This window comes from Haliotis rufescens, unplaced genomic scaffold (genome assembly GCF_023055435.1).
Source record: "Haliotis rufescens isolate VD_foot unplaced genomic scaffold, xgHalRufe1.0.p SCAF_11, whole genome shotgun sequence".
NCBI classification, from domain to species: Eukaryota; Metazoa; Mollusca; class Gastropoda; order Lepetellida; family Haliotidae; genus Haliotis; species Haliotis rufescens.
The window spans coordinates 27,062,973-27,088,537 of NW_025963791.1; the positions used below are offsets into that span (position 1 = coordinate 27,062,973).

The window sequence follows — 25,565 nt, forward strand, 5'->3', positions numbered from 1 at the left end:
CTTACTCCTTCATCAGGTGAAGGAAGAAGGCTGATGGTGTGAGCATATCCTCCGAAAAAAGTCAACATCAATAAATTCTCTTTCTTAAATCCATTTTACTTTTCCAAGCCAATAAGTCCAAAAAGAATTTCAAGATGTCACCTTCTCATTTCTAATAATCCGTAGTAATTCCACACGAATACGTCTTCGAAAACTCATAGCAACAAGACGTATTACAGGCTGTTCCTAGACAGGTATGCTGGAAGGGCTACCTCTATTTTAATGTGATTGAAGGTATTCAAGATTTTTTTCCTCTATGCTGTCAACTGAGGAGCACCTGTTTGGTGTAAGACTGGGTGCTGCTTTGGACACACAAGCTTGAAGGAAATGTGCTGGAATGATTTGCTTATTTCGAATGACATACATTCCAGACACAAAAAGCTATTTAACATTGAACAATACCCAAGTTTGACCAAGACAATTGCAAATGATTTGTGTACGGAAACTCTAGAATCCATGAAGAGACAATACAAATGGTCACATGACTGTAGAAGCAACATCTGAAATGTTTTTCTACCTCAGAACAAAACGATCCTTTAACTGAAAATTCAACTTTCCTGAAAATCAAAGTAAACTGATAACTTCACTTTTAGAAGAAGGCTTACATTCCAGTATTATTTCATTTTCTGAGGTAAAAATCAAAATCAGTGCATAAAGCCACAAGTATATGATTCAATTAGTTCAACATAAAAGGGGATTTACATGCAAAACTAAAATCATAAATTAAACAGATATATCACAAAATTTCAAGCAAACAGCACTAACATTACAAAATCGATATGAAATTAGTGTCATTGATTTACTACTAAACGATCACAGTTACAATTTCTGTCCAATTAGAACCCCTGATTGATATACTTGCCTCATATTTAGTTCCCTTGGGATCTGGACTGACAGGGGTGGATGTTAGGGAGTGGGCTCTGTTAGCTGCGCTCAGCTCGGAACTGCGGGCCATCTAGAATGTACCATTGGGACTCCTAAATCAGCAATTATCTTCTCCCAATTAACAACCATATGGTTTAAAGGGAACTATGTTTATCAAATAATTTAGGCATCTTTATTTTATTTTTTAATAATATAGATCAAGGGCATTGTTTTTGATTGCATGTTTCTGCCCATCTTAATTTTGGAATAGAAAGCAAATATAAAAACTATGCCCCATTTGTCAACATGGTCAAAAACAGCCAAAAAAGTAATGTAATCGTGAATACTGTTAATTTCCATTTGTTTGTTTCAAATTATACGTAGAACACATCGACCTTAAATGTCCTATAAGTATGAATAAGCTCATATCACTATGATAAGAAAAGTCCAATTACAGGATCCGGTAAAAAATAACAAGAGACTGTGACGGGCACATGAATATGATATTGATTGCAGTTTGTGTTTTTCATTTGTGTTTGACATTGAAAATGTTTGTCTCTGATGTTCTAGCAACTGCTGTGACGGGTGACATACAACCGTGCCAGATCAGGCTTTAACACTTGGGGTGGAATATGACAACTGAAAATGTCAATTTTCAAAGTATTACCAAACAGATGACATGAGAACATGGATAGTGTTGATAATTAGTAGAGAATAACCATTTCAGCATCAATATATCGAACATACACAGCATTAATGAATAGATGACCTTACATATAAAAAAATCTACACAAACAACAACTAATATGATTCAATGGATAAAGAAAAAATAAATCGTTGGCATAATTTGTCTGGAATGCCATTCATTATAGTATGTAATAAATGACATTACCTCATCCATATAACAAGGTTTGGGAAGTGTGTGGGGGGGTCTGAAAAGGGTCAGGAGGCGGTTGAAGGGGGGTGGGGTGTACCACATGGGGCCATGTCATTAGGGAGTGGTCAAGGGTTAGATCCCTCATCACTGAGTTGTATGTACATAGTAGGTAAGACAGGAGATAGTGATTTGATGCAGGGAACATACACAGAAGCGTATCATGGAGGATCGACAACACTGATACACAAGACAGTGAAATCAATAAATTGATCATGCAATTAGAAAATTTGAGAAAAGAAATAAGTGAACAAAATTTAAGAGATGATAAAACATTACATGCATTTCTGCAGCAAGACATTGGTTCTTAAAACTTAATGTTGCAAATTCAAAATATTTTCTTTCATGTGGAAGTTCACTAGAAGACTATATAATAAAAAAACTACAATGAGGTTCTTAAAATTACTTGCTACAAAGCTATCATGCCTAGGGTTTCATTGCTTGGAAGTCGGGCAGGATTCTGCCTGCAGAACACAGCAATCAACACTGTCAATACTTACTTTAAGTTCATCAGTTTCATTGCTCTCTGTCTCATCGGTGCTCATGCTTTCACTGGCGCCATCGTCCGGCACTTTGGACAGCATGTCCCCTGCCCCATCATCACGGGGGAGGGACAACTGGGTGGGAAAGTCCTTCATGCTGGTTGACCTCTCCCGATGTTGCCGGGCACGCTCCGCCGCAGAGAGGTTCTTCTTCTGTGGTCGGTCATCGAAGGAACTGCGTCTGTTGGAGGGGGTGGAAGCAGACGACACCGGCGTGGATGTAGCTCCTGGGTAGGGTTTGGGTAGTAGGAGTGCTGGGGAGTGGTTGACGCGAGGTAGGGTGAAGTAAGGGCTACTCGTGTATTTTGAATCTGACAGAATCTTTGGATGACCTGAGATGTTGTACAGACTGTTATTTTTGCTGACATAGTCAAGACGATCGCCTGATCGACTGAGGAATCTGGATGACACCAAATCGCTATCCACTTTTTTTTCCTCTGAAGACAAGTCGTGCAAACTGCTACTCTTACGTAAGCCATCCTGGTAGTTCTTGTCATACTTGTGCTTCAGACTACGAACTCCCTTAAATGTGGAAAATGTTGGCATATCCGACTTTCCCTTCACCTTCTCAACCTCGAACCTCCCCTTCAGGATATCCTTGCCATCTTCGCCCTTTTTGTTGGATCCCTCAGGCTGGAGGAGAAAGGGTTAGCTTTGCCATTCCAAAAATATTATCTGCATGTTGGAGTGGGTCAAACACCATAATACATGCCATTTCTTAAACTCAGAAAGATTACCAACTCTCCGAGGTACCATCAAGACAGTTCTTGTGTAAACCAAAGCCTAAAGGAGATTGAAAGATTTCTGAACCAATAAACCAAGAAAATCTTGAAATATCTCAAAACATTTCCCTACCTTCTTTGAACCGTCAAGAATCTAGAATAGCAAATATTAGAGTGAGAAAGTTAGAGTTTCGCATTCATCATTAATAGATACTCTTGCACATTTTCAAATTGAGACAACATTAAGGGGAGGTAAGCAAGTGTTGGCTGGGTCAGATGAGGTCGTAGTATTAGCGGGTATGACAGCTCTGGGTCAGTATATGACATCTAAAGGGTAGATGCTTATCTCACCTGCACGTTTTCCTTATTACTCAGGCCTAGTGTTGACTTCCGGCGTGGTTTCAATACTGCATTCATGGATCTAGGAAACTCGATTAGGACATCATACCACCTGAAAAGTAAATATGTTGCTTAGTAACATTTAAGAGGAAATGAACTGATATCTATCTGTTTTTGTGTTTGTTGTTTACCGTCACACCCAACAATATTTCAGTGATATGACAGAAGCCTGTAAATAATAAAATGTTGACCAGACAATCAAGTGATTGATATTATGAGCATCAACCAAGTCACCAAGCCTGACTAACCATATATTTGTATTGCACCAAATTCCATTCACAAGTGGATGCCCATGGCCCTACAGTGTTTATAAAACTGATGCATGACATGAAAAACCCAATTCACGTTAGACCATAGTATTTTTAAGGACAGATGTGTTTATAGTACAGTCTTGAAAGAGAGAAGGATGGGTGACTGTTTCAGTGGAGGAGATTAGCCTCCAAAGGGGGAAATTTTTAAAATAGTGAAGATAAGAAGAGTGAGTGAGTTGGGTTTAACGCCACTTTTAACAGTATTCCAGTCATATCACGGCGTGTCAGGAGGAAAGCCCGAAGTGATGCAGGTCTCGGACATTTACCACTTCGGTGAAACCCATGAGCACGGGTATGGTGCTGACAAACCTAGAAACATAATCGGGCAAACCGCGATTCGAACCCACAATCATAGGTTTCTAGCATGCCCAAGGGACACAACTCTGCACAGCAAATCGTGGCGCCTAAGACGACTGGGCCACCCGCGCCCCCTAAGATAAGATAATTTTTAACTTTTATATTAAAATATCTTAAAACAATAATTAATAATTTTCTTATACATACAGCTTGCTTAAATTCTGTTTGCATCTTCCTCCAAGAATAAACCTTGCACCTTGCACAATCTACCAATATCCCTTTTGTTCAAAGATAATCTCAGACAAACACAAACAGATATTGAAAACAAACAATATGTAGCTTGACCAGTTGATGTGTTCAATCTGACCAGTTGTCCGAGTTCGTCATGGTGCAGGTTTTCTGAGTATTTGGTGTGACTGTTTTTTGTTACTGTCGATGCAAATTAGATTCCCGATCTAGGATACTAGTAAAGAATTAGCTAATCAACTTGTGTAAAATAATCACATGATAAATTCTTGTGGAATTGATACTGTCTTGTATGTTGATGTTTCTGCACAGATGAGTCACAATGTCAGTCAAAAGGAAATTAAAGTTTTACTTAAACGTTGTTATTTCGACTACCGAATCAACCAATCATTCATAGTGTTGTTTCTGGAGACGGCGCTTGTTGGTCACATTTTGTTTTCATTTCCATGAGTTCAATGGCGTAACTTTGAGGTAAACTAATGTTTTAACAAAGTTTCTGACACACTGGATACCCAATAGAATCATGGGTCAGCCATATGTATCATATGTATCTACGTTCTTAAATTATGGAGGAATATACACGCTAAGAACATGAAGAGAACAAGGTTCATTTCAGGAAGTGGTAAGTAGTTGGTTGATTATTCATTTCAAGTTCAACCCTTCACATGCTTCAGGCATCTGTTAGGACTATCCCAGTTTTCTTTACAGTTTTCATTGTTAAATCGTTCACCATATGGATTTAATTACCAGTTGAATACTAGACAAAGGCTCATCTGGCCCCCCCACCGGTGGATGGTCGTGATAAGGGTTGCTAATCCGGGAGATCCCAGACAGATCGGGAAGTATCACATGCATGTATGCATGAGGATATAATTGGAAAACTTATTCATAGTATTCCTTAATAATAAATTTCCTGTTCTTTGTTTTTACTCACGGGACAATGAAGGAGAATTTATAAAATAATGAAAAATGCTGTTTTGCGGGAGAAATAGTCCCTCATGCGGGAGACCGTGAGATTTCATCAAATCGCGTGAGTCTCCTGCAAAATGCGGGAGGGTTGACAGGTCTGAAGGACCATAACTCAAATATTCGTTCATAATGCTGCGTTTTGAACTCAATAAACATGTTTTTCCCTTACTGAAGTATGCAAAATGTAATCCTTGTGTCTCTAGAGGTTTCCGAGAAAATGTGCGCCCATAAGACAAGGGCCATAACTCTGCAAACTATTTATTCTCGATGTTTGGTTTCAACCTTGTTCTACTCTACATATGTATCCCTTAATGATGAAAACATCTGAAAAACCTTGTCCCAACCAGATTGAAGGACAGATAGAGGGAATAACAGATACAAGGAATAACAGATACAAGGAATAACAGATAGAAGGCTGGACAGAGGAAGCCCGCTTTGGGGACAGGGATCATAAAGCTCGTGGATCATAAGAGACACGTGCTTCACTGTCAGCTATGTAAAACTTCACATCTGCAGAGCAGGCACTAATACCGGAATCTATAACCTTTACAGAGTGTCTTATTTAGTAATACTACTTCTACAGAGATTATCCTTTCAACAGTCCACTTGAACACACACCACTAGATTGTCAGTCATCACGATCATGACACATTACATCTAGAGGATAAGCCTATATTTACATTACTGACTGCTTATTTAATATTCTTACAAGCACCTGCAGTGTAAATCTATCCCAGCTTAATATCTGTCCTCCTTATGATAAACAGACAAAGTCTTAGGTTTCTCTACACAGCTGAAGTTTCTATCCTCAAAGAGCAAAACTGACATGATTTCAAGGTAATATACACCAATTATAATATAGGTTTATGTTATAAGGTATACAGCTCGGGAGGCCATCTCTGTTGATGAGTTACAATATTACAGTCACAGTGTGTCATCTTAATGTGGGAGAAAGCCCAAAGTGATATAGATGATAGACGTTTACCACTTTGGTGAAACCCACAAGCTCGGGCATGTATGGTGCTGAAAGACCATGGATCTTCATTGTGTGCTATGTTTCTATAGTATAAAAGTATTATTTTTTTGTTCATATCATTGGTGTCTACATGTGAAGGGGTGGTTCCAGGTATGAGTAATGATCATTATGTTGCAAAATCAGCCAAGTCACACTTTGAGACCAGTGATCATTATTTACAGTTGTTGCTGCCGACAACCATGGGGTACTGGATATCCATTCCCCTTTAGAATCACCAAGTTGCTGCCGACAACAACCATGGGGTACAGGATATCAATTCCCCTTCGAATCCCCAAATTGATTTGTGTACAGTTTTCCACCAGGGCCTTCTCAATGTTCCAACAGAAGACAATGCATATGAGTTATGAGTGTGATACATCCCTTGGTCAAGAATATCCTTATCATATTGGTCACAATGGTTATTACAACCACAAACCACATTTACACAGTAAATAGCTGTACAACAATTGGAGGAAAGTAGAGTACACATTAACCTAAAAGATTCAGTGTGTCAATAACCCAAGGATTAACTTCACACTAAAATATCACCACACTAATATTCTGTTCAGTGTATGTTATAGTTGCCCATTCATATATTTGTGGTAATAAATTCTGACTCTTATCACCGTAGAACATGTTACATGTTTCTATTAAACAACATGAAAGTGTCTGCTTCGGTGGAGAAGATTTATGGAGGATCTAGCCCAGGGCTCACCATCCTCAGCCCCATTGATATGGTTTATGTGACCAGGTGTGTGTGCAGCATTCCATAATATTATCACACTCTTCCTTCACATCGGAAACTAAACACTCACAATATGTAATCTCAGTGACAGTACGAGCTGGTTCTTTAGCACGACAAGTGCTGTATAATCATAGCCTTTCAGGGCTTTCACTACCAGGCGATTCCCGACAACAACTCGTTTACAATACCTGCCTCACTTTATGTACTGGTGGGTCTCCATTGATAGAACATAAATATAACACCCCTATTACATAATAGCTGTGTCCAATAGGCCCTGTTTCTTTAGAACTAGTTTCAATTTACCATGTTTACTGGTGTCATATGTTATACTATGTACCATACATCAAGGCATAAAGCTGTCCCTATAGCTGCTCAAGTTATAGTCTTGAGGCTTGCATGAGTGACGGTTTCCCATCCAACAAATCTTATCAGGGAATACACAGTTGCCCACACCCATATGACATAAAAGCCATATCCAATAGACCCTGTTTCTTTAGATTTCAGTTAACATGTAAGGTATCTGAAAAAAGGTGACTGTATGTTTAAAACAATTATCCAACACTGAACTTTTCAAGTGCTCACTTACATCACAAATTTGATCTTTGCAATGAAGGACTACATGGTAATACAATTTCCTATAACAAAACTTTTTTGGCACTGAGTACTGCCTAACTGTAATCACATTTAGAGATGTTATAAGAACTAAATACTTTATGGGAAATATGTATTCATTTATCCCACGAAAAAAAAAATTCACATGTATGCACTATATGTATTTTCATAGCTATGATAGGAATCATTATCCCATTAAGAGTGATACATGTAAGAACACTGCCTCCAACTAACGATTGTACAGGTAAATCAGTACACCTGGACATACATACTACTCAAAAGAAGTTAAGGAACACCTAATTATTTCAAATAACCATAGTTATCCGTCCTGTTATTGTTTTGAGTAGTATATATATGAGGCAAGACTGAAAGTAAACTTGTATGGTTTTATTACCCTGACCCGTGAAATATTTCTCCCCCATGCTCTCCCCTTCCATACATCTCTAATCCCGGCAGCCGCCAGTGGGGGTATGGTATCTCCATGACCCTGGCCCCAGATACGTGTGTAACTCACAAGTTGGGACATTGAAAACCTTATACGGGAATGGGCTGGTGTAGATGTAGCACTCGTGTTGATTAAGTGCTCATAGCTACACGAGGACCTCATGGAGATGATTGTATGTGCTTTGATGCATCTTCTATCTTAATGGCTTAGATGGGAACTATTAAACTTGGATAATGATATAGTTCATGTACTGCTACACCGAATATTAGGACAATGTTGCTGTTGTAGTCTGCATGATTATATGAGGTAATGTTAAATTTTTGTAAACCAAGAAATCATTTTTATGTTGATCATGGTCAGCATTTCAAAATTAAATATGATTGCCTTACAAGGTGAGTGAGTGGGTGTGAGTGAGTGAGTGAGTGAGTGAGTGAGTGAGTGAGTGAGTGAGTGAGTGAGTGAGTGAGTGCATGAGTGCATGAGTGAGTGAGTGAGTGCCTATTCATGCAATATTCCTACCATATAAAGGTGAAGGACACCATTGGTCTTAATAATATATTGTACTGATTTGGGGAATGCAACTTAAAACAAGAGAACATTCTTACAAAGCTACCCTACAAGGTGTTAACCAGTCCCTTTAAGCAATATCTGTTCAATAAATAGAAGAACAGCAACAAATTCCACAAACTGAGGGGGGTTGCATTAACTTCAGACTACAAGGAAATGTGTCACACTTTACTTACATTCCCATACTATCAGTAACACTAAAACATTAACACATAAATACCCATCCTCAAGGAAACATATCAACCTTTGAAAAAAGTAAAATATCATACATGTTGAAGTTATTCATTGCACACTTCTTGTGGTGTGGGAAAGGGTTCTGCAATGCTATACATGCTGACTAACACCCAGGTATCTAGAAGCAGATGAAACAGTGATTCAGCAGACAGCTTGGACCATCTGCCAGGGAAATCAGCATAAAAACAAGATATGACCAAGGAAATGCAATACCTGAGTCTTTGCTAAAAACATCCAAAACAATTATGAAAGCTTTGACACACCGCTAATTGCAGTATCTTGTCATGAGAAAACTGTAAAAAGTGGAGACTGAATGCTGCAGGCAGACCGTATATAACTGCAGAGAGCATCATATGTCAGACAAGATCCTCCATATTGAGTGTGCCGTGTTCATTGATGACGATCTGTTTCTGCATGGATGCCGACTCAGGTTAACACTATCATCGGGGTCGCAAGTGTGTTTTTACATCGCAGCACATGACGCCACACATATGATCACAGGCATTTGTCACTGTCTATCACCATGAAGGTTATTTTCAGTTTTGTTTTGGTGTTGGAGCTGATGATCTACACAAGATGCAGTTCGGGCACCTAGCTCCACATGCTGTGATTAACATTACTTTTGGGGCAATGTCAGTATATTGCAGGTCACACAACTGGAATCTTCAGACATCAGTCAGCACCTACCCCTGCTCATGGGATGAGATGCTGGATACAGATCTGTGTATAGGGGAAGGTGGATTTCGCAATTTTGAGTGAGTGAGTGGGAGGCAGGGGGGGAGGGAGCGAGGTTTTATGCTGCTTTCAGCAATACTGTAGTGAGTGAGTGAGTGAGTGAGTGAGTGAGTGAGTGATTGAGTGAGTGAGTGAGAGTGAGTGAGAGTGAGTGAGTGAGTATGGTTTTACGCAGCTTTTAGCAATATTCCAGCAATATCATGGCTGGGGACACCAGAAATGGGCTTCACACATTGTACCCAGGTCTTCGGCGTGACGAGCAAACGCTTTAACCACTAGGCTACCCGACCGCCCCTAGCAATATTGTAACAATATCATGGTGGGGAAACCAGAAAGGGAATTTAACCCGGGTCTTCGGCATGGCAAGTGAATTAGCCACTAGGCTATAAACCCGGGTCTTCGGCATGGCAAGTGAATTAACCTCTAGCCTATAAACCCGGGTCTTCGGCATGGCAAGTGAATTAACCACTAGACTATAAACCCGGGTCTTCGGCATGGCAAGTGAATTAACCACTAGACTATAAACCCGGGTCATGACATGGCAAGTGAATTAACCACTAGGCTATAAACCCGGGTCTTCGGCATGGCAAGTGAATTAACCACTAGGCTACCCCACCACCTCTTCAAATGTATGAATGCTTTCCTCTGGATTCGTGTATGAGGTATCACCAATGGGGTAAACACAAGTGCCCTAAATCACCTTGGACTTTCAACCTATATAGCTATTGTGCTCGCTACCAGCATCAGTTCACTGAGATACTGCACCCAGAAACAACAAATGATGCCTGGAGGACTTCTACATTTATTACTCAAACGGAAATCCTGGGTTTTACTTGAACCACAAAGACTCAGAGGGTATTACTGCTTACTTCCATTTGATATATTGTTGTAGAGTGTATGACTTCTGATTGCTTGAAGTCTTTTGAAAGATATTAAAGCTAAGGTAATGCCACAACATGTCACTTGTCTTAAGGACAAGCACTCGCTGCAGGATTTAACTCTCATGACGGCTGTGGCTCCTGACGTACAACATTCATTCACAAGGGAGAAATAGCCTGGAAAACCTTGTAGCTCACAAGTTAGGATCTAAAACTACTTGCAAAATATATTCTAAGTTAGATGTACCGAAGAAGATCAGGTTTGTTGTAAAATAGATACTTTCCTGAAAAAGAGTTTCAACCACTGTCTAACAACCATACAATTTATGTAATGATTGCTTTAAATAATAAAAACTGAGATTTCCTAAAATTTGAGGCTACTTTTTTCATTAGAAGAAACAGTAACAGACATCTTATGAAACCATTCACTTTAAGAAAAAAATTAACAGTAAATAATTTCATGTTTTTTGTTTTTATGAATGATATCAAACTTTGTAGATAAAAAAATATGAAAGAAAGAAATAAAGTCTTAAAGTGTTGTTATTGACAGTATATCAATATTTCAACGAAGGAAATTTACAGGGCTGATAAAAGCAGCTATGTCTATAAAAGATGACTGTGGTCCCAGTAAATAAACCCAGGGCAGTAAATGTCAACCACTGACGGCTATTTATCTTCTCAATGAATGCAGATGACCTCAAATATTGAACCATGTACCAGACCCAAAACAAACACAAGGTACATCTTACACATGAACTTTTTCAGCACACCTAAACACTCCAGTATCCACTTGACAGATCACAAACGACCTGAATTGTACACACAACAAAACTGATTCACTCCCCTTCAACAACCATGGTCCCGATTGAAAGTGAGCACTGGAACGTGAAGTGAATGATGTGAGTAACACTGGTAAATCCCATGTACATTGAGTGCCATAGTAGCCTGTCCTTCAGTGTGTCTCTCACCTACCTCCCTGCTATGTGCTCAATGTACTGCTGTACTTATTCGAATAAACTTGGACACTGAGTGGTCATACTGGTCATGCAAGTCTGATACTCAACAATGGAAGAAATTTGAGGCCCTCTCTTGATAATAATATTAAAGGGTCAGTTATATTGTGCTCTATTTCCACATCACACAGGGCATGCCCCCAAAGCTACATTATTATTACCCCGGTCAATGAATCCGTGTGCATTCAATTTACATTTTCAGCGCCCTATGGAGTATACAGGCCAAACTGCCTGTGAGATCATCCCTGGTGCCCAGTCAATGTTGGGTGAACAGAGTCACTTGTCTAAAGGTTGGTTGGTTGGTTGGTTGGTTGGTTGGTTGTTTAATGCCGCACTCAGCAATATTCCAGCTATATGATGGCGGTATGTAAATAGAGTCTGGACCAGACAATTCAGTGATTAATATCATGAGCATCGATGCAAGAACTTGGGATTGATGACTAGCATCAACCAAATCAGCAAGCCTGACCACCCAATCACATTAGTCGCCTTTTACGACAAGCATAGTCGCCTTTTACGGCAAGCATGGGTTGCTGAAGACCTCTTCTACCCCGGATCTTCACGGGTCACTTGTCTAAAGGAGACATCACATGAGCACTACATGTGCTTCAGTGTGGGGCAGGATCGAAGTCCTAGAAACTCGCAGGACAGGAGGAGTCAAACTGCCGAATACAGTAAACCATCTGAGTGTTTCCCGTGACCAACGTTGCTCATTTTCACCTGAATTGTGACCTGTGAGCTGGACACAGGGCCACATGGTTCTGACAAATTCATGACAATCACGTCTATATGTCCAGATTAGTCTGATTCACTTGGTTGCCAATGCTAATCCCAAGAAAAGCTTGTCACGCCAATCCATCTGTGTATCATATATTTCTACTGTAAGCCTGTCTGACCCAGCAAGGAAATGGCTGCAAGATATTACAGGAGTAATTGAGTTGATTTTTACATTGACGTCAGCAGTATTCCAGACATTGCAAGGCATCAAATTGACCTTACTCTCACTAATAACCTCCTTTTTAATATTTTTATGCTTGAAAAATTAATTAGCACTTTTAACCCCAAAAAGTCTTTAATGCAAATGGTGCAACTTTCTTCTGAATTGCACAAGGTATATCTGTCTGAAGGAAACAGGGTTCTGAAGATGGGACACAGACATCTTATAACAGACTACCATAGATTTAGGGAAACAAATCACTGTCCATACAGTTAGAAGTCTGTTGTAGAATACCATATGCTTCCAAAGGCCTGGGTTTGATACCCAAATGGGTACAATGTGTAATTCCCGTTTCTGGTGACCCCTACAGTGATATTGCTGGAATATTGCTAAAAGCAGCATAAATAGATACTCACTCATATCAGTACATAGTCTGTACAAACAATGTTCAAACACATCTGGACCAAAGTATGCTTTCAAACCTTTAATGAAACTATTCCCTTTTTTAATTTGTGTTTAAAAAAGCATACATATGTCTTTTGAGAATGGGTTAAAATATAACAGGCTTGATAATAGTACTCACCATACTTGGTGGGGAGCATTGATTTAACACATGCTTAACTGTCAGAGCAAAGATGTTTGAAAGAAATGTAAACTACATAATGTTTTCAAAATTATCATACAAAAGTCATCACACTAAACAGTTACATTTAATGAAAACTGTTGAGATGAACTGTTGCTGGAAATTTAAGAACGGAAGTACGTACACATCACAAATATAGCTCAACTCTATGAATATATTTATTTCTGATATTTTTAACAAAAACATCTTGCATTTTAGAGGTATTATGGTAGCGAGCATTCACGTCACAACATGGCTATGCCTTCACTGTTTAGTTCAGTCAATCTTCTGTTATTAGGTTTTAATGAGGCTGCCCACTATGCGACTCCAAACAATCTGCTGACCACAGAATCTCATCTGGGTCTTCTGTGTGTTGACTGAGGTCTCCCTTGTCCCCTACGTCGATGTATAGAGTCAACCAACAATACGTCTCCAGGAATCCATTGTACCGAGTTAATAACTTAAATGTGATCCATGTTGTAAACATGAGCTTGAAATGGAAAGTCTGAAGGTTCATATACACAGGCTTATTTCATACGTAAAATATCTTATCTCAATCTAAGGGACCAGTCCTTTATTATAGGGTGGGTGGATCAGGGAGAGTGAGGGGAGGGTCACCCCAAAATATGACAGTCTCCTAAAATAAATAAGACACATATTTGGAGAGGGTAATGAAAAAAACGGACTTTTTACAATTAAATAAAACATGCCTTTGCATTTTGTCCTTTCAGGGAGGGTAATGAAAAAAATGTACATCGATTTGGGGTGGGTCATCCCAAAATATGACAAGCATTAGGGGAGGGCAATTTTTTGCAAGTACATTAGTGCATCAAAAACCTCTGACCAGCCCCTTAGCAATAACAATCACAATCACAATGACAATAATAATAATAATGGGCCATTACATTATTATAAGCCCGGTCAAGGGATCAGTGTCCATTTGAATTTAATTCTCAGCTCCCTGGGGAGAACACAGGTGTCTTACCAGGAGATCCGGCTTTGTGATTACAGTAAAATTTGCTTTGATGTTGCCTGCAGGCATTGTGATGTTGCTATAAGGGATTAAAAGTGGGTTAGTTGAAAAGAGCAACTATTTTTAAAAAAATGATTCACATAGAGATAACATTATTTGAGTTTGAGCTCACTCGTGACCAGTCAGTGATTTCAACTGCAGGTACACGATATGAGTTCACTCACATGGTCACTCAAACAAAGATGGGCTAATGTGATGACCATTGCTAATTTGAGTTCACTCACTTCGGTTGTTAGGGTATAAATGTAGTTCTAAATAATTTCGAGACACTATTACTTTCAACTAAAGCAAGTCAACAGATACGTCATATGTTCGTTCCAACGTCACGCGGAGGTGTTGACCAGAACTTTCCATTTGCTCCAACTGTACTAAAACTGTTAAAGATTGTTATATGTGAATAAACATGAAATGCTTCTATTTCATCTATTTTTTCATTCCCTAATTTGTATATACCCAAATTCTTGTTATCACATAAAACTTCTTTTGTTCTGAAATGGCAATCAGCCCAAGAATCCTTATATGCATCCCGCTTTGTTATTTCTAACATCACTAAGGTTGATCTCACAGTAATCAACCTGTATACAACCCAAGCTGCCTTGTATGGCTCTAGGTCTTCAATCCCATTACTATCTCCTATCCAGTACCCACTCACCAGTGAACAGAGGCATATTGTGAACACATCACATGCACAAGGCGACACCACATGTAACCTATGTTTCACATCGGGTAGGAGTGAGTGAGTATGGCTTTACGCCACTTTTAGCAATATTCCAGCAATATCATAGCAGGGGACACCAGAAATGGGCTTCACACATTGTATCCATGTCGGGAATCAAACCTGGGTCTTAGGCATGACGAGCGAACGCTTTAACCACTAGGCTACCCGACCGCCACACATCAGGTAGGAAAGAAACAATATAAACTCTCATGAGCCAAGCTTGTTTCCACTCATTCTGTGACCAATGTTGCTTAACTATTAGTTAATGGATGACCCCCTTGAAGGTATGGGTTAGAACTGGTCTTCAGCAACCCATGCTTGTCGTAAGAGGCGACATATGGGATCAGGTGGTCAGACACACTGACTGGGTTGATGCATGTTATGACATCCAAACCATATTTTTGTTGCCCCTACAACCGTGAGGTATGAAGAGGCCCACTAAGAACAGCCCTGGGCCCTGTTCCACGAAGAGATTGTACTGGTGGTCGTAACTCCCACACTTTAACACAGACTTACGACTGTCGTAGCACTACGGTCACTTTGTGGAATGGTGCCCTGATGTTCTACTACTGTTTGGATGAGTGTTAAGTCATCCTCTGCCTTCAATAAAGTTGAGGGTCACCAAGAATGGTCTTCAGAAATTGTCCACAAATAATGGGAATTAAGCCTGGGCCAGCCACATGACGAGCGATGCTTTTCCCATAAGGCTGTTCGTCACACCTTCAGAGTTTAATGAAATTTGGCATATATAACACATTTTTCATATTCATTGTGGGTTGTTATAAGGGTCATTTAATAGTTGTAGAACAAACCGAAATACCTTACAAGCCAAAATAACTAAAATAATATTGTGAACAATAATCTACGTCGTCAGGGTACGATGACATGCAACCAACCAAGTCATGGAGCCTGACCACTGGATCCATTAGGTCACCTCTTACAACCAACATAGATTGCTCAGGACTTATTCTAACCTGGAATCCCAAAGTGAACAAATTAATATTGACTCAATAAATTTTGTGACAGATTCATAATTACTCCGAGCAAGATATGACCGCACAATAACAGCAATATTTACTGGAAGTCAACTCAGTTGCATGTGTGGATGGGACCTCCTTATCAAATAAACTGATTATATCTTATTTCAATCTCTAAGGTCAAGCCAAGGAGCAAATATCAATAAAATACCATTTACTTTCAAAACCACAATATCCTGAACATATTGCCTTTATGTTAACAACACAAAATCCTTGTGCCCCATGTGTGGGGCTCAAATCCCCTGATCAATGTCTGCACCAGTGAACAACACGGACACATAAGACAGGTATTATCAGCACAACGATTGAAATTGATCACACGTCCATACATACTTGACAATACCTTAGACTCTATCATTACCACTCAAAACACTGCTGGCCTAAAACTGACGTTCCCTTCACACAAACACCCTATCAAATACACCAATGTCTCCAGCAGTTCCGACAACCATTCCACACTGATTACTTCACATCTTAGATGCAGCTAAGATATCGGTTCAAAACACATACTGAGGCCTTTTATTATGGAGATTATTAGAAGCAACGCTTTCAGGCATAAAATTTATCTGTGGCGTTTTAAGAAGTATTGGAAAAAGTCCAGAATGTCGCGGAGACCTTTCAGGGTGTTCCCTGTAGATAGGAGATACATCACAACATTGTACTGTGTTGCACACATCAACAGACAAGTGGTTTACCAGACCGGCAATGATGAGTGTTTTTATCGTTATATGCTTGTGTACATGATTACCATGCTGCTAAAATCCTCAGTATCCACAGACAAGAAAATTACCTTGCTTTGTTATATGCATACACATGCTACTCCAAGACCTTAAAGAACATCTGATTCTTTCGTATTACGACAGTATATCCGTTAGAACCAACTAAGTATAGTAATAGGAATAAATCATGTGCTCTTTAACATCTGTTGAGTAGTACATATATTTCAAAAGCCAAACACTTTATTGCAGTTCATTGTGATGTGGCAATGGCATTTATAACACTGATTCCTATGTGTTGATAAGTCAAACATCTAGTCATTTTGACATGAAAAACTAAATACTATTACAAATACTGATTAGCTGCATCTTATATGTTTAAAGGTGTTTTTACATAATCAATCCTGAAGTATAAAGTCTATGCGGTTGACATATACTACACAACATTTGCTAAGGACCAAACCCATCATCATTTAAAGGTGTGGTCCTTAGCAGATGGTGAGTAGTATATGTTTATTGTCAAGCAAGAACTGATTACATGCTGTGAAGTTGGCAACCAAACACAAACTGACATTGACCTTGTTCTGTGAAGGTCAGCTGACTTTGAATGATTTTTTGCATTAACAGGACAGCCACAAAACAACTTTCATTTTTCTCAGGTGATTCTCACTTATTGTACATCCCTGGTACAAACGTTGTTGTTTACCTGTGCCCACCTCGAAGCACATCATCCACCGCATCCCACACTTAACTGCACGATCGTTAACCTGCACGGACACCTACATTCATGTTAATTTACCTGCTTGCACATTTTGACGTATGTTCATGTAATCATGTGCACACTTTGATGCTTGGTGCAGGCGCTGTGCAAGATGCTGAGATAGACTTGTGTAAATTTCACACCCTATGTTTAGCTACCGTGACATTTCAGCGTCCGAGTGTTAAAGTCAGCGTGTACCTACGGCATCCTCCATGCTGAGGTTCACACCTCTATCCCACACTGCATCCCCAGCAGGAAGCCATATTTTGGAGCACTCATGCAAGGACAAGCAACAATGTCCCTCTTCATTTTGTACATCTCATAAATGACATATTACAAGCATTATTGCACCATAACATAAAAAAAAATCGAGGCATAAATATTTATTTGTCATAATGACTAGCAATTTTGAAGCAGTTCTTGCTGAGGTGAAGTGACATGAAACATTATATCCCCACATCAATAGACATGTGTGTGTTTTGAGGTTCATTGACATCGGCTGTATTGTATTGCACACATGACACAATGCTACTTGGAGACCAAGCTGTGAAGATACACTACTACGCCTACAGTATCTATTACCTTTCACAGCCTTTCGATTCAATGAAACCTTTAAAGTTGGTTTCACATGGAAAAAACGTCTCTTGAGTGCACAACTATTTAATGCACGTATCCCAGTTTCACAGACTTTCTGTAGGTCTTTGATCACACACTTTTCATGATCAAATACTGAAAACACAGAGAGACAATGAAGCAGTTTGACCCTGTTCACTTGTGTTCTTCCTCATGTATTGTGTATACCCCTCCCTACTTCTGTTTGCCCTGCACCTAAACATCTCTTGTCTGACAATTCAGCCACCCTTCCCTGTTCCTGCTCTCCCCTACAATTCGGCCTCTATTCCTGCTCTCCCCCACAATTCAGCCTCTGTTCCTGCTCTCCCCCACAATTCGGCCTCTGTTCCTGTTCTCCCCCACAATTCAGCCTCTGTTCCTGCTCTCCCCCACAATTCAGCCTCTGTTCCTGCTCTCCCCCACAATTCAGCCTCTGTTCCTGCTCTCCCCCACAATTCAGCCTCTGTTCCTGTTCTCCCCCACAATTCAGCTTCTGTTCCTGCTCTCCCCCACAATTCAGCCTCTGTTCCTGTTCTCCCCCACAATTCAGCTTCTGTTCCTGCTCTCCCCCACAATTCAGCCTGTTCCTGCTCTCCCCCACAATTCAGCCTGTTCCTGCTCTCCCCCACAATTCAGCCTCTGTTCTTGCTCTCCCCCACAATTCAGCTTCTGTTCCTGCTCTCCCCCACAATTCAGCCTCTGTTCCTGATCTCCCCCACAATTCAGCCTGTTCCTGCTCTCCCCCACAATTCAGCCTCTGTTCCTGCTCTCCCCCACAATTCAGCCTCTGTTCCTGCTCTCCCCCACAATTCAGCCTCTGTTCCTGTTCTCCCCCACAATTCAGCTTCTGTTCCTGCTCTCCCCCACAATTCAGCCTCTGTTCCTGTTCTCCCCCACAATTCAGCTTCTGTTCCTGCCCTCCCCCACAATTCAGCTTCTGTTCCTGCTCTCCCCCACAATTCGGCCTGTTCCTGCTCTCCCCCACAATTCAGCCTCTGTTCTTGCTCTCCCCCACAATTCAGCTTCTGTTCCTGCTCTCCCCCACAATTCAGCCTCTGTTCCTGATCTCCCCCACAATTCAGCCTGTTCCTGCTCTCCCCCACAATTCAGCCTCTGTTCCTGCTCTCCCCCACAATTCAGCCTCTGTTCCTGCTCTCCCCCACAATTCAGCCTCTGTTCCTGTTCTCCCCCACAATTCAGCTTCTGTTCCTGCTCTCCCCCACAATTCAGCCTCTGTTCCTGTTCTCCCCCACAATTCAGCTTATGTTCCTGTTCTCCCCCACAATTCAGCTTCTGTTCCTGCTCTCCCCCACAATTCAGCCTGTTCCTGCTCTCCCCCACAATTCAGCCTCTGTTCTTGCTCTCCCCCACAATTCAGCTTCTGTTCCTGCTCTCCCCCACAATTCAGCCTCTGTTCCTGATCTCCCCCACAATTCAGCCTCTGTTCCTGATCTCCCCCACAATTCAGCCTGTTCCTGCTCTCCCCCGCAATTCAGCCTGTTCCTGCTCTCCCCCACAATTCAGCCTCTGTTCCTGATCTCCCCCACAATTCAGCCTATTCTTGCTCTCCCCCACAATTCAGCTTCTGTTCCTGTTCTCCCCAACAATTCAGCCTCTGTTCCTGCTCTCCCCGACAATTCAACCTCTGTTCCTGCTCTCCCCCACAATTCAGCCTCTGTTCCTGCTCTCCCCCACAATTCAGCCTCTGTTCCTGCTCTCCCCCACAATTCAGCCTCTGTTCCTGCTCTCCCCCACAATTCAGCCTATTCTTGCTCTCCCCCACAACTCAGCTTCTGTTCCTGCTCTCCCCCACAATTCAGCCTCTGTTCCTGCTCTCCCCCACAATTCAGCCTCTGTTCCTGCTCTCCCCCACAATTCAGCCTCTGTTCCTGCTATGCCCCCAACAGTTCAGCTTTGCTCGCATCTATGGTGTTTAAACACAACAGACACTTATTCCTTATCATAATAGGCCATTTTCTTTGTCCCCTACACTTTCTTTCACTCATGGCAGCCGAATATGTATCATAGCCAATGATGAGTTCAGTTGTGCATTGCACCTCGCCCCCTGATTTGCAGCCACAAGTTGTCTGGTCTACTACCTGTTGCACCAGCAAAGACTGCACTCCACAGCTGTTGAACATGGAATCAATGCATGCTATCAAACTCGCATAAACATAATGCGACAGCAATCACAGAGGCTCCAAACCACACTGACTACAGATAATGAGATGCTCATTTAGATGAATGTTCACAGATAATGATGTAAAGGGGATAACTTTTCTTGTTCCTAATCTTTCCTGTTTACAGAAGTGTGTTTCATCACCGCAGTGGTGTAGAAAGTTTAAAAAGATACTTAAGATTAAAGTTTAGAATTTCTTCTGAACTGAAATATTAAACTGTGTCATAAAATTTCATAATTTCTTCTGAACTTAAATATTAAGTTCATGCAACCTCATGTTTTGTCAACCTCATTCATGTCAACTTTTGTACTAACAAGCTAATAAAGCCAAGTACAACATGCAGCCAACTAGTTCTATTACAAGGGACAACATCTTCAGACAGTACTATCATAACTCACACAGAGTAGACGTAGACTTTGGAGATGTTACAACTTGCCCTACAAGGGGGGAGCCAGTGCCAACTGCACAAACACCATGAATCATGGGCAGGGACGGAGAATACCAAAGCTGTATGGCTATGAAAGCAGACGCCAGTCACTGCTAATGAGAGTGGAGATGCAGGCTTAACGAGACAGGAATGGGGATCACAAAAAAGGGAGGAGAATTCAGTTGGAGAAAAGTAAACGAAAAACTTAATAACCATTAAATTGAAATTACTTTTAACTATAACACTATTAACAATAACAACAATAATAATCATATTAATCCTTGGAAGAATCATGTCAGTCATGAAGCACTGTGGACCTTTCAAACCTGGTACCCCCTGGGGTGTATGTCAATCCTTGGGTACTGTGGACGTATTCTAACCTGGAATCCCCAGGGGTACTGTGGACCTATTCTAACCTGGAACCCCAGGGGTACTGTGGACCTACTCTAACCTGGAACCTCAAGGTACTATGGACCTGATCGAACCCCCAGGGGTACTGTGGACCTAATCGAACCCACAGGGGTACTGTGGACCTAATCGAACCCCCAGGGGTACTGTTGACCTATTTTAACCCTCAGGGGTACTGTGGACCTATTGTAACCCCCAGGGGGCTACGAGTGATGCAAAAGAGTAGGGCCCCATCAAGGTGAAACTGGTGCAGTGATTGGACAGTGCACTCTGGCAGCAGCCACATGAGAAACTGAGTTTCCTCCGTCGCCCCTGCATACATCCCCTCATAAACACAGCTTCTTTTGGGGTCTGAACTTGGCTTGTTTGCTTTCCAAATGTACCAAGATGTGATTATTTCATCTGTAAACACTCAAAGAACAGTTGCAGTGCAAAAAGCAACTCAAGAGACTAACAAACCCTATCTGATGTAATCAGTAACAGAAACAGCATGAAACACATGGGAATCTTCAATATTTTTTGTTTGTTTCTGATCTCCTTAACCACTGAAAAAAACAAACTGTCTGTACCATCTAAACCTCTCCGAAACAGGACACCAGACGGGATTGAAACAGACACCAATGATGGAAACAATACAACATAAGTACCGAGACGGATACGAGTCTACAATGTAGACCATACGCAGGTAATCCCCCACCAGCATCAAGTAGCCTCTGTGTGCATGACTCAACTCCACAAACTAGACACAAACAAAGCTGCCTTTACACCCAAACAAAACACTGTCTTAGATGAAAGATGTAGTTAGTCATCCCTGGTCTGACACAAATACATAGGAACATGTCAGGGAAACATAGGCATAGGAAGATAATTGAGGGTTTGGGCTTGGGGTAGGGGCTGTGGTAAGGATAGGGACAAGGATAAGGATAAGGAGAGGGGTAGGGGTAGGGGTAAGGAGAGGGGTAGGGGTAGGGGTAGGGGTTGGGCTTGGGGAAGGGGCTGTGGTAAGGATAGGGACAAGGATAAGGATAAGGAGAGGGGTAGGGGTAAGGAGAGGGGTAGGGGTAGGGGTAGGGATAGGGGTTGGGCTTGGGGTAGGGGCTGTGGTAAGGATAGGGATAAGGATAAGGAGAGGGGTAGGGGTAAGGAGAGGGTTAGGGGTAGGGGTAGGGGTTGGGCTTGGGCTTAGGGTAGGGGCTGTGGTAAGGATAGGGACAAGGATAAGGATAAGGGTAGGGGAGGGGGAGGGTAGGGGTAGGATAAGGACAAGGATAAGGATAAGGAGAGGGGTAGGGGGAGGGGTAAGGAGAGGGAGAAGGGTAGGGGTTGGGCTGTGGTAAAGATAGGGACAAGGATAAGGATAAGGAGAGGGGTAGGGGGAGGGGTAAGGAGAGGGGTAGGGGGAGGGGTAGGGATAGGGGTTGGGCTTGGGGTAGGGGCTGTGGTAAGGATAGGGATAAGGATAAGGAGAGGGGTAGGGGTAAGGAGAGGGGTAGGGGTAGGGGTAGGGATTGGGCTTGGGCTTGGGGTAGGGGCTGTGGTAAGGATAGGGACAAGGATAAGGAGAGGGGTAGGGGAGGGGGAGGGTAGGGGTAGGATAAGGACAAGGATAAGGATAAGGAGGGGGGTAGGGGGAGGGGTAAGGAGAGGGAGAAGGGTAGGGGTTGGGCTGTGGTAAAGATAGGGACAAGGATAAGGATAAGGAGAGGGGTAGGGGAGGGGTAAGGAGAGGGAGAAGGGTAGGGGTTGGGCTGTGGTAAAGATAGGGACAAGGATAAGGATAAGGAGAGGGGTAGGGGAAGGATAGGGACCAGGATTAGGATAAGGAGAGGGGTTGGGGGTTGGGAGGGAGAAGGGGTTTGGACACAGGAAGATGAAAGGGGATGGGAGATGGGGAAGGGGCTTGGGAGATTACGAAGGGGATAGGTCTAATGGATGCTGTATTCAAATGGAGATAAAGCAGGGTGATGGGAATAGGGAAGTCGATATGCTCATTATGATGGGTGCTTGCAGGAAGGATACAGTATGATCCTGACATGACTAAGGGCCACAACTCTTTACATCATCCTTCTAATGTTATGCCTCACATGAGTGAGTGAGTGAGTTTGGTTTTACGCCGCTTTTAGCAATATTCCAGCGATATCACAGCGGGGGACATGTCGGGAATCGAACCCAAGCGAACGTTTTAACCACTTGGCTACCCGACCGCCCCTGCCTCACATGAATATAGTTAACATGCTGAAACAATTGAAAGCACTGATCATTCAATTAGATGTCCCAAATATCCATCTGTACAGACCCATGTGTCTGTCAACAAGTACAACTGAAACAGAGCTTGCCATGCCTCAGTGAGGATGTGGCATTGTCTTGTGCTGTCTTCTGTTTGTCACTGTGTTCTGTTTGTGTCACTGTGTTCTGTTTGTCACTGTCTTCTGTTTGTCACTGTGTTCTGTTTGTGTCACTGTGTTCTGTTTGTGTCACTGTGTTCTGTTTGTGTCACTGTGTTCTGTTTGTGTCACTGTCTTCGGTTTGTCACTGTTCTGTTTGTGTCACTGTCTTCTGTTTGTGTCACTGTGTTCTGTTTGTGTCACTGTCTTCTGTTTGTCACTGTGTTCTGTTTGTGTCACTGTCTTCTGTTTGTCACTGTGTTCTGTTTGTGTCACTGTGTCTGGGGGCACAAACAATCCTTCCTAGTTCAAAAAGGACAAGAGGACAATAGTGTTATTTATCATGAAAGGCATATGTACTGTTGGGCCCATACTGTACAACAATGCACAGGTCATGCTCCAACCTCATTTCATAATGTTGTATTATTCAGTAAAATGTATCACTGCTTACATATTCTAAATATTTATGATGTGACTCAATGATATTTAATGTTTTAATGTCCACACTTTCGGAAGAGAAAACTCTTATTATCCCAACATTCAAACCTCCTGAACATCCATTGTCTCCTACACTGTAAACAACATTGCAAAAGCAATAACCTTATGACCCTCTATCAAAAGAGACTGCAGTTTGAACCAAGATAAAGTTTGAATTTTAAAAGCTGAAAAAAATTCAACTGTCAATCTGTCCCAAATACTTTTTAGTGGGGTGTGAAAATGTCGATACGGAAAATCAAAGAGAGATTCCATTCAATCTGACCACAGGGCATGTGTGATGTGATCACAGCCAGGCTTTGAAGTGCTGTCATCTTGATAGGAGGGTTTCCACAACATCAAGCAAATTGATAAAAGAATATCTAAGTCATGCATCACTTGACCTTACAAAGTGTTTTCTTGTCATGTGACCTTTTTCGAATTTGAATTGATTTTATCGATAAGGTGCATGTCAACTTTATCGTGCATCACTCGACCTCACAATGTGTTTCCTTGTTATCTGACCTTTTGGGAAACTTGAATTTGATTTTATCGTGCATGTGTTTCATAGATATTGATATGACTTTACTGAAAGACTGTTCTAAACTGGAGGATAACCAAATTGAGATTATATTTTATCATTAACAAACATAACCCATACCCACCCCTACCCCCATACCCACCCCTACCCCTACTCCCATATCCACCCCTACACCCATACCCACCCCTACCCCCATACCCACCCCTACCCCTATAACACCATACCCATACCCACCCCTTCCCCCATAAATAACCCCTACCCCCATACCCATCCATACCCCGTAACCTTTATCCACCCCTACCCCTATCACACCATACCCATACCCACCCCTTTCCCCATATATAACCCCTACTCCCATACCCATCCATACCCCGTAACCTTTACCCACCCTACCCCTATCACACCATACCCATACCCACCCCTAGCCCCATAACCCTACCCCCATAACAACACCATGTCAGCCACATTCCAGTCATATGAAAATCCAGAGATTGATGTTATGAGCAATGATTCACTCCATCACTAACCCTAACCGTCTGAGGGGCGGTCGGGTAGCCTAGTGGTTAAAGCATTCGCTCGTCATGCCAAAGACCAAGGTTCGATTCCCGACATGGGTACAATGTGTGAACCCCATTTCTGTCCCCCGCCATGATATTGCTGGAATATTGCTAAAAGCGGTGTAAAACCAAACTCACCCACCCACTCACCTACCTAACCGTCTGATCCATGAGTTGCCATGACATTTGCTGGAGACCCATATCTCAAAAGGGCGACGATTAATGGGACAATAATTTTATTAAAGCAAGGACAGTCATAAACTTTTTGACAAACACAGCTTATCAAACTGGCACAACTTTCCCATGCTCTCTCAACAAAACAATTTTTAAAGCAACCTGTCCATGAAACCCAGCAGCTCCATTAAATATGTCCACCATGCATGACAGACACCACCAAGTGTGTCTGCTTCAACTCTGTACATAGCTCCAACATAACACACAATCAATTACACACAAGATCAGAATAAAACTTACGATCGCAACATGTTCACCAGAGTACAGAACGTCAGTGACCACAGGAAGCCATTATATCGTTCATTACAAAACACCATATACTGAGAATTAACTTTAGAAAACAAAATAGAAATTCTTA

The 25,565-nt window shown here is 41.6% G+C and overlaps 1 protein-coding gene across 5 annotated transcripts in view; it reads right to left on the minus strand.

Moving 5' to 3' along the window:
• LOC124149319 overlaps positions 1-25,565 on the minus strand; it is a 115,450-nt gene that overhangs the window by 42,167 nt on the left and 47,718 nt on the right. For 2 of the 5 annotated variants that reach the window (XM_048392480.1, XM_048392482.1), the window contains exons 5-7: positions 3,453-3,552; positions 2,338-3,012; positions 902-994 (exon numbers count right to left, since the gene is read on the minus strand). In XM_048392480.1, coding sequence (XP_048248437.1) covers positions 902-994; positions 2,338-3,012; positions 3,453-3,552 — 868 coding nt within the window. The remainder of the gene's footprint in view (positions 1-901; positions 995-2,337; positions 3,013-3,452; positions 3,553-25,565) is intronic. The other 3 variants (XM_048392481.1, XM_048392483.1, XM_048392484.1) reach the window with 3 other exon arrangements.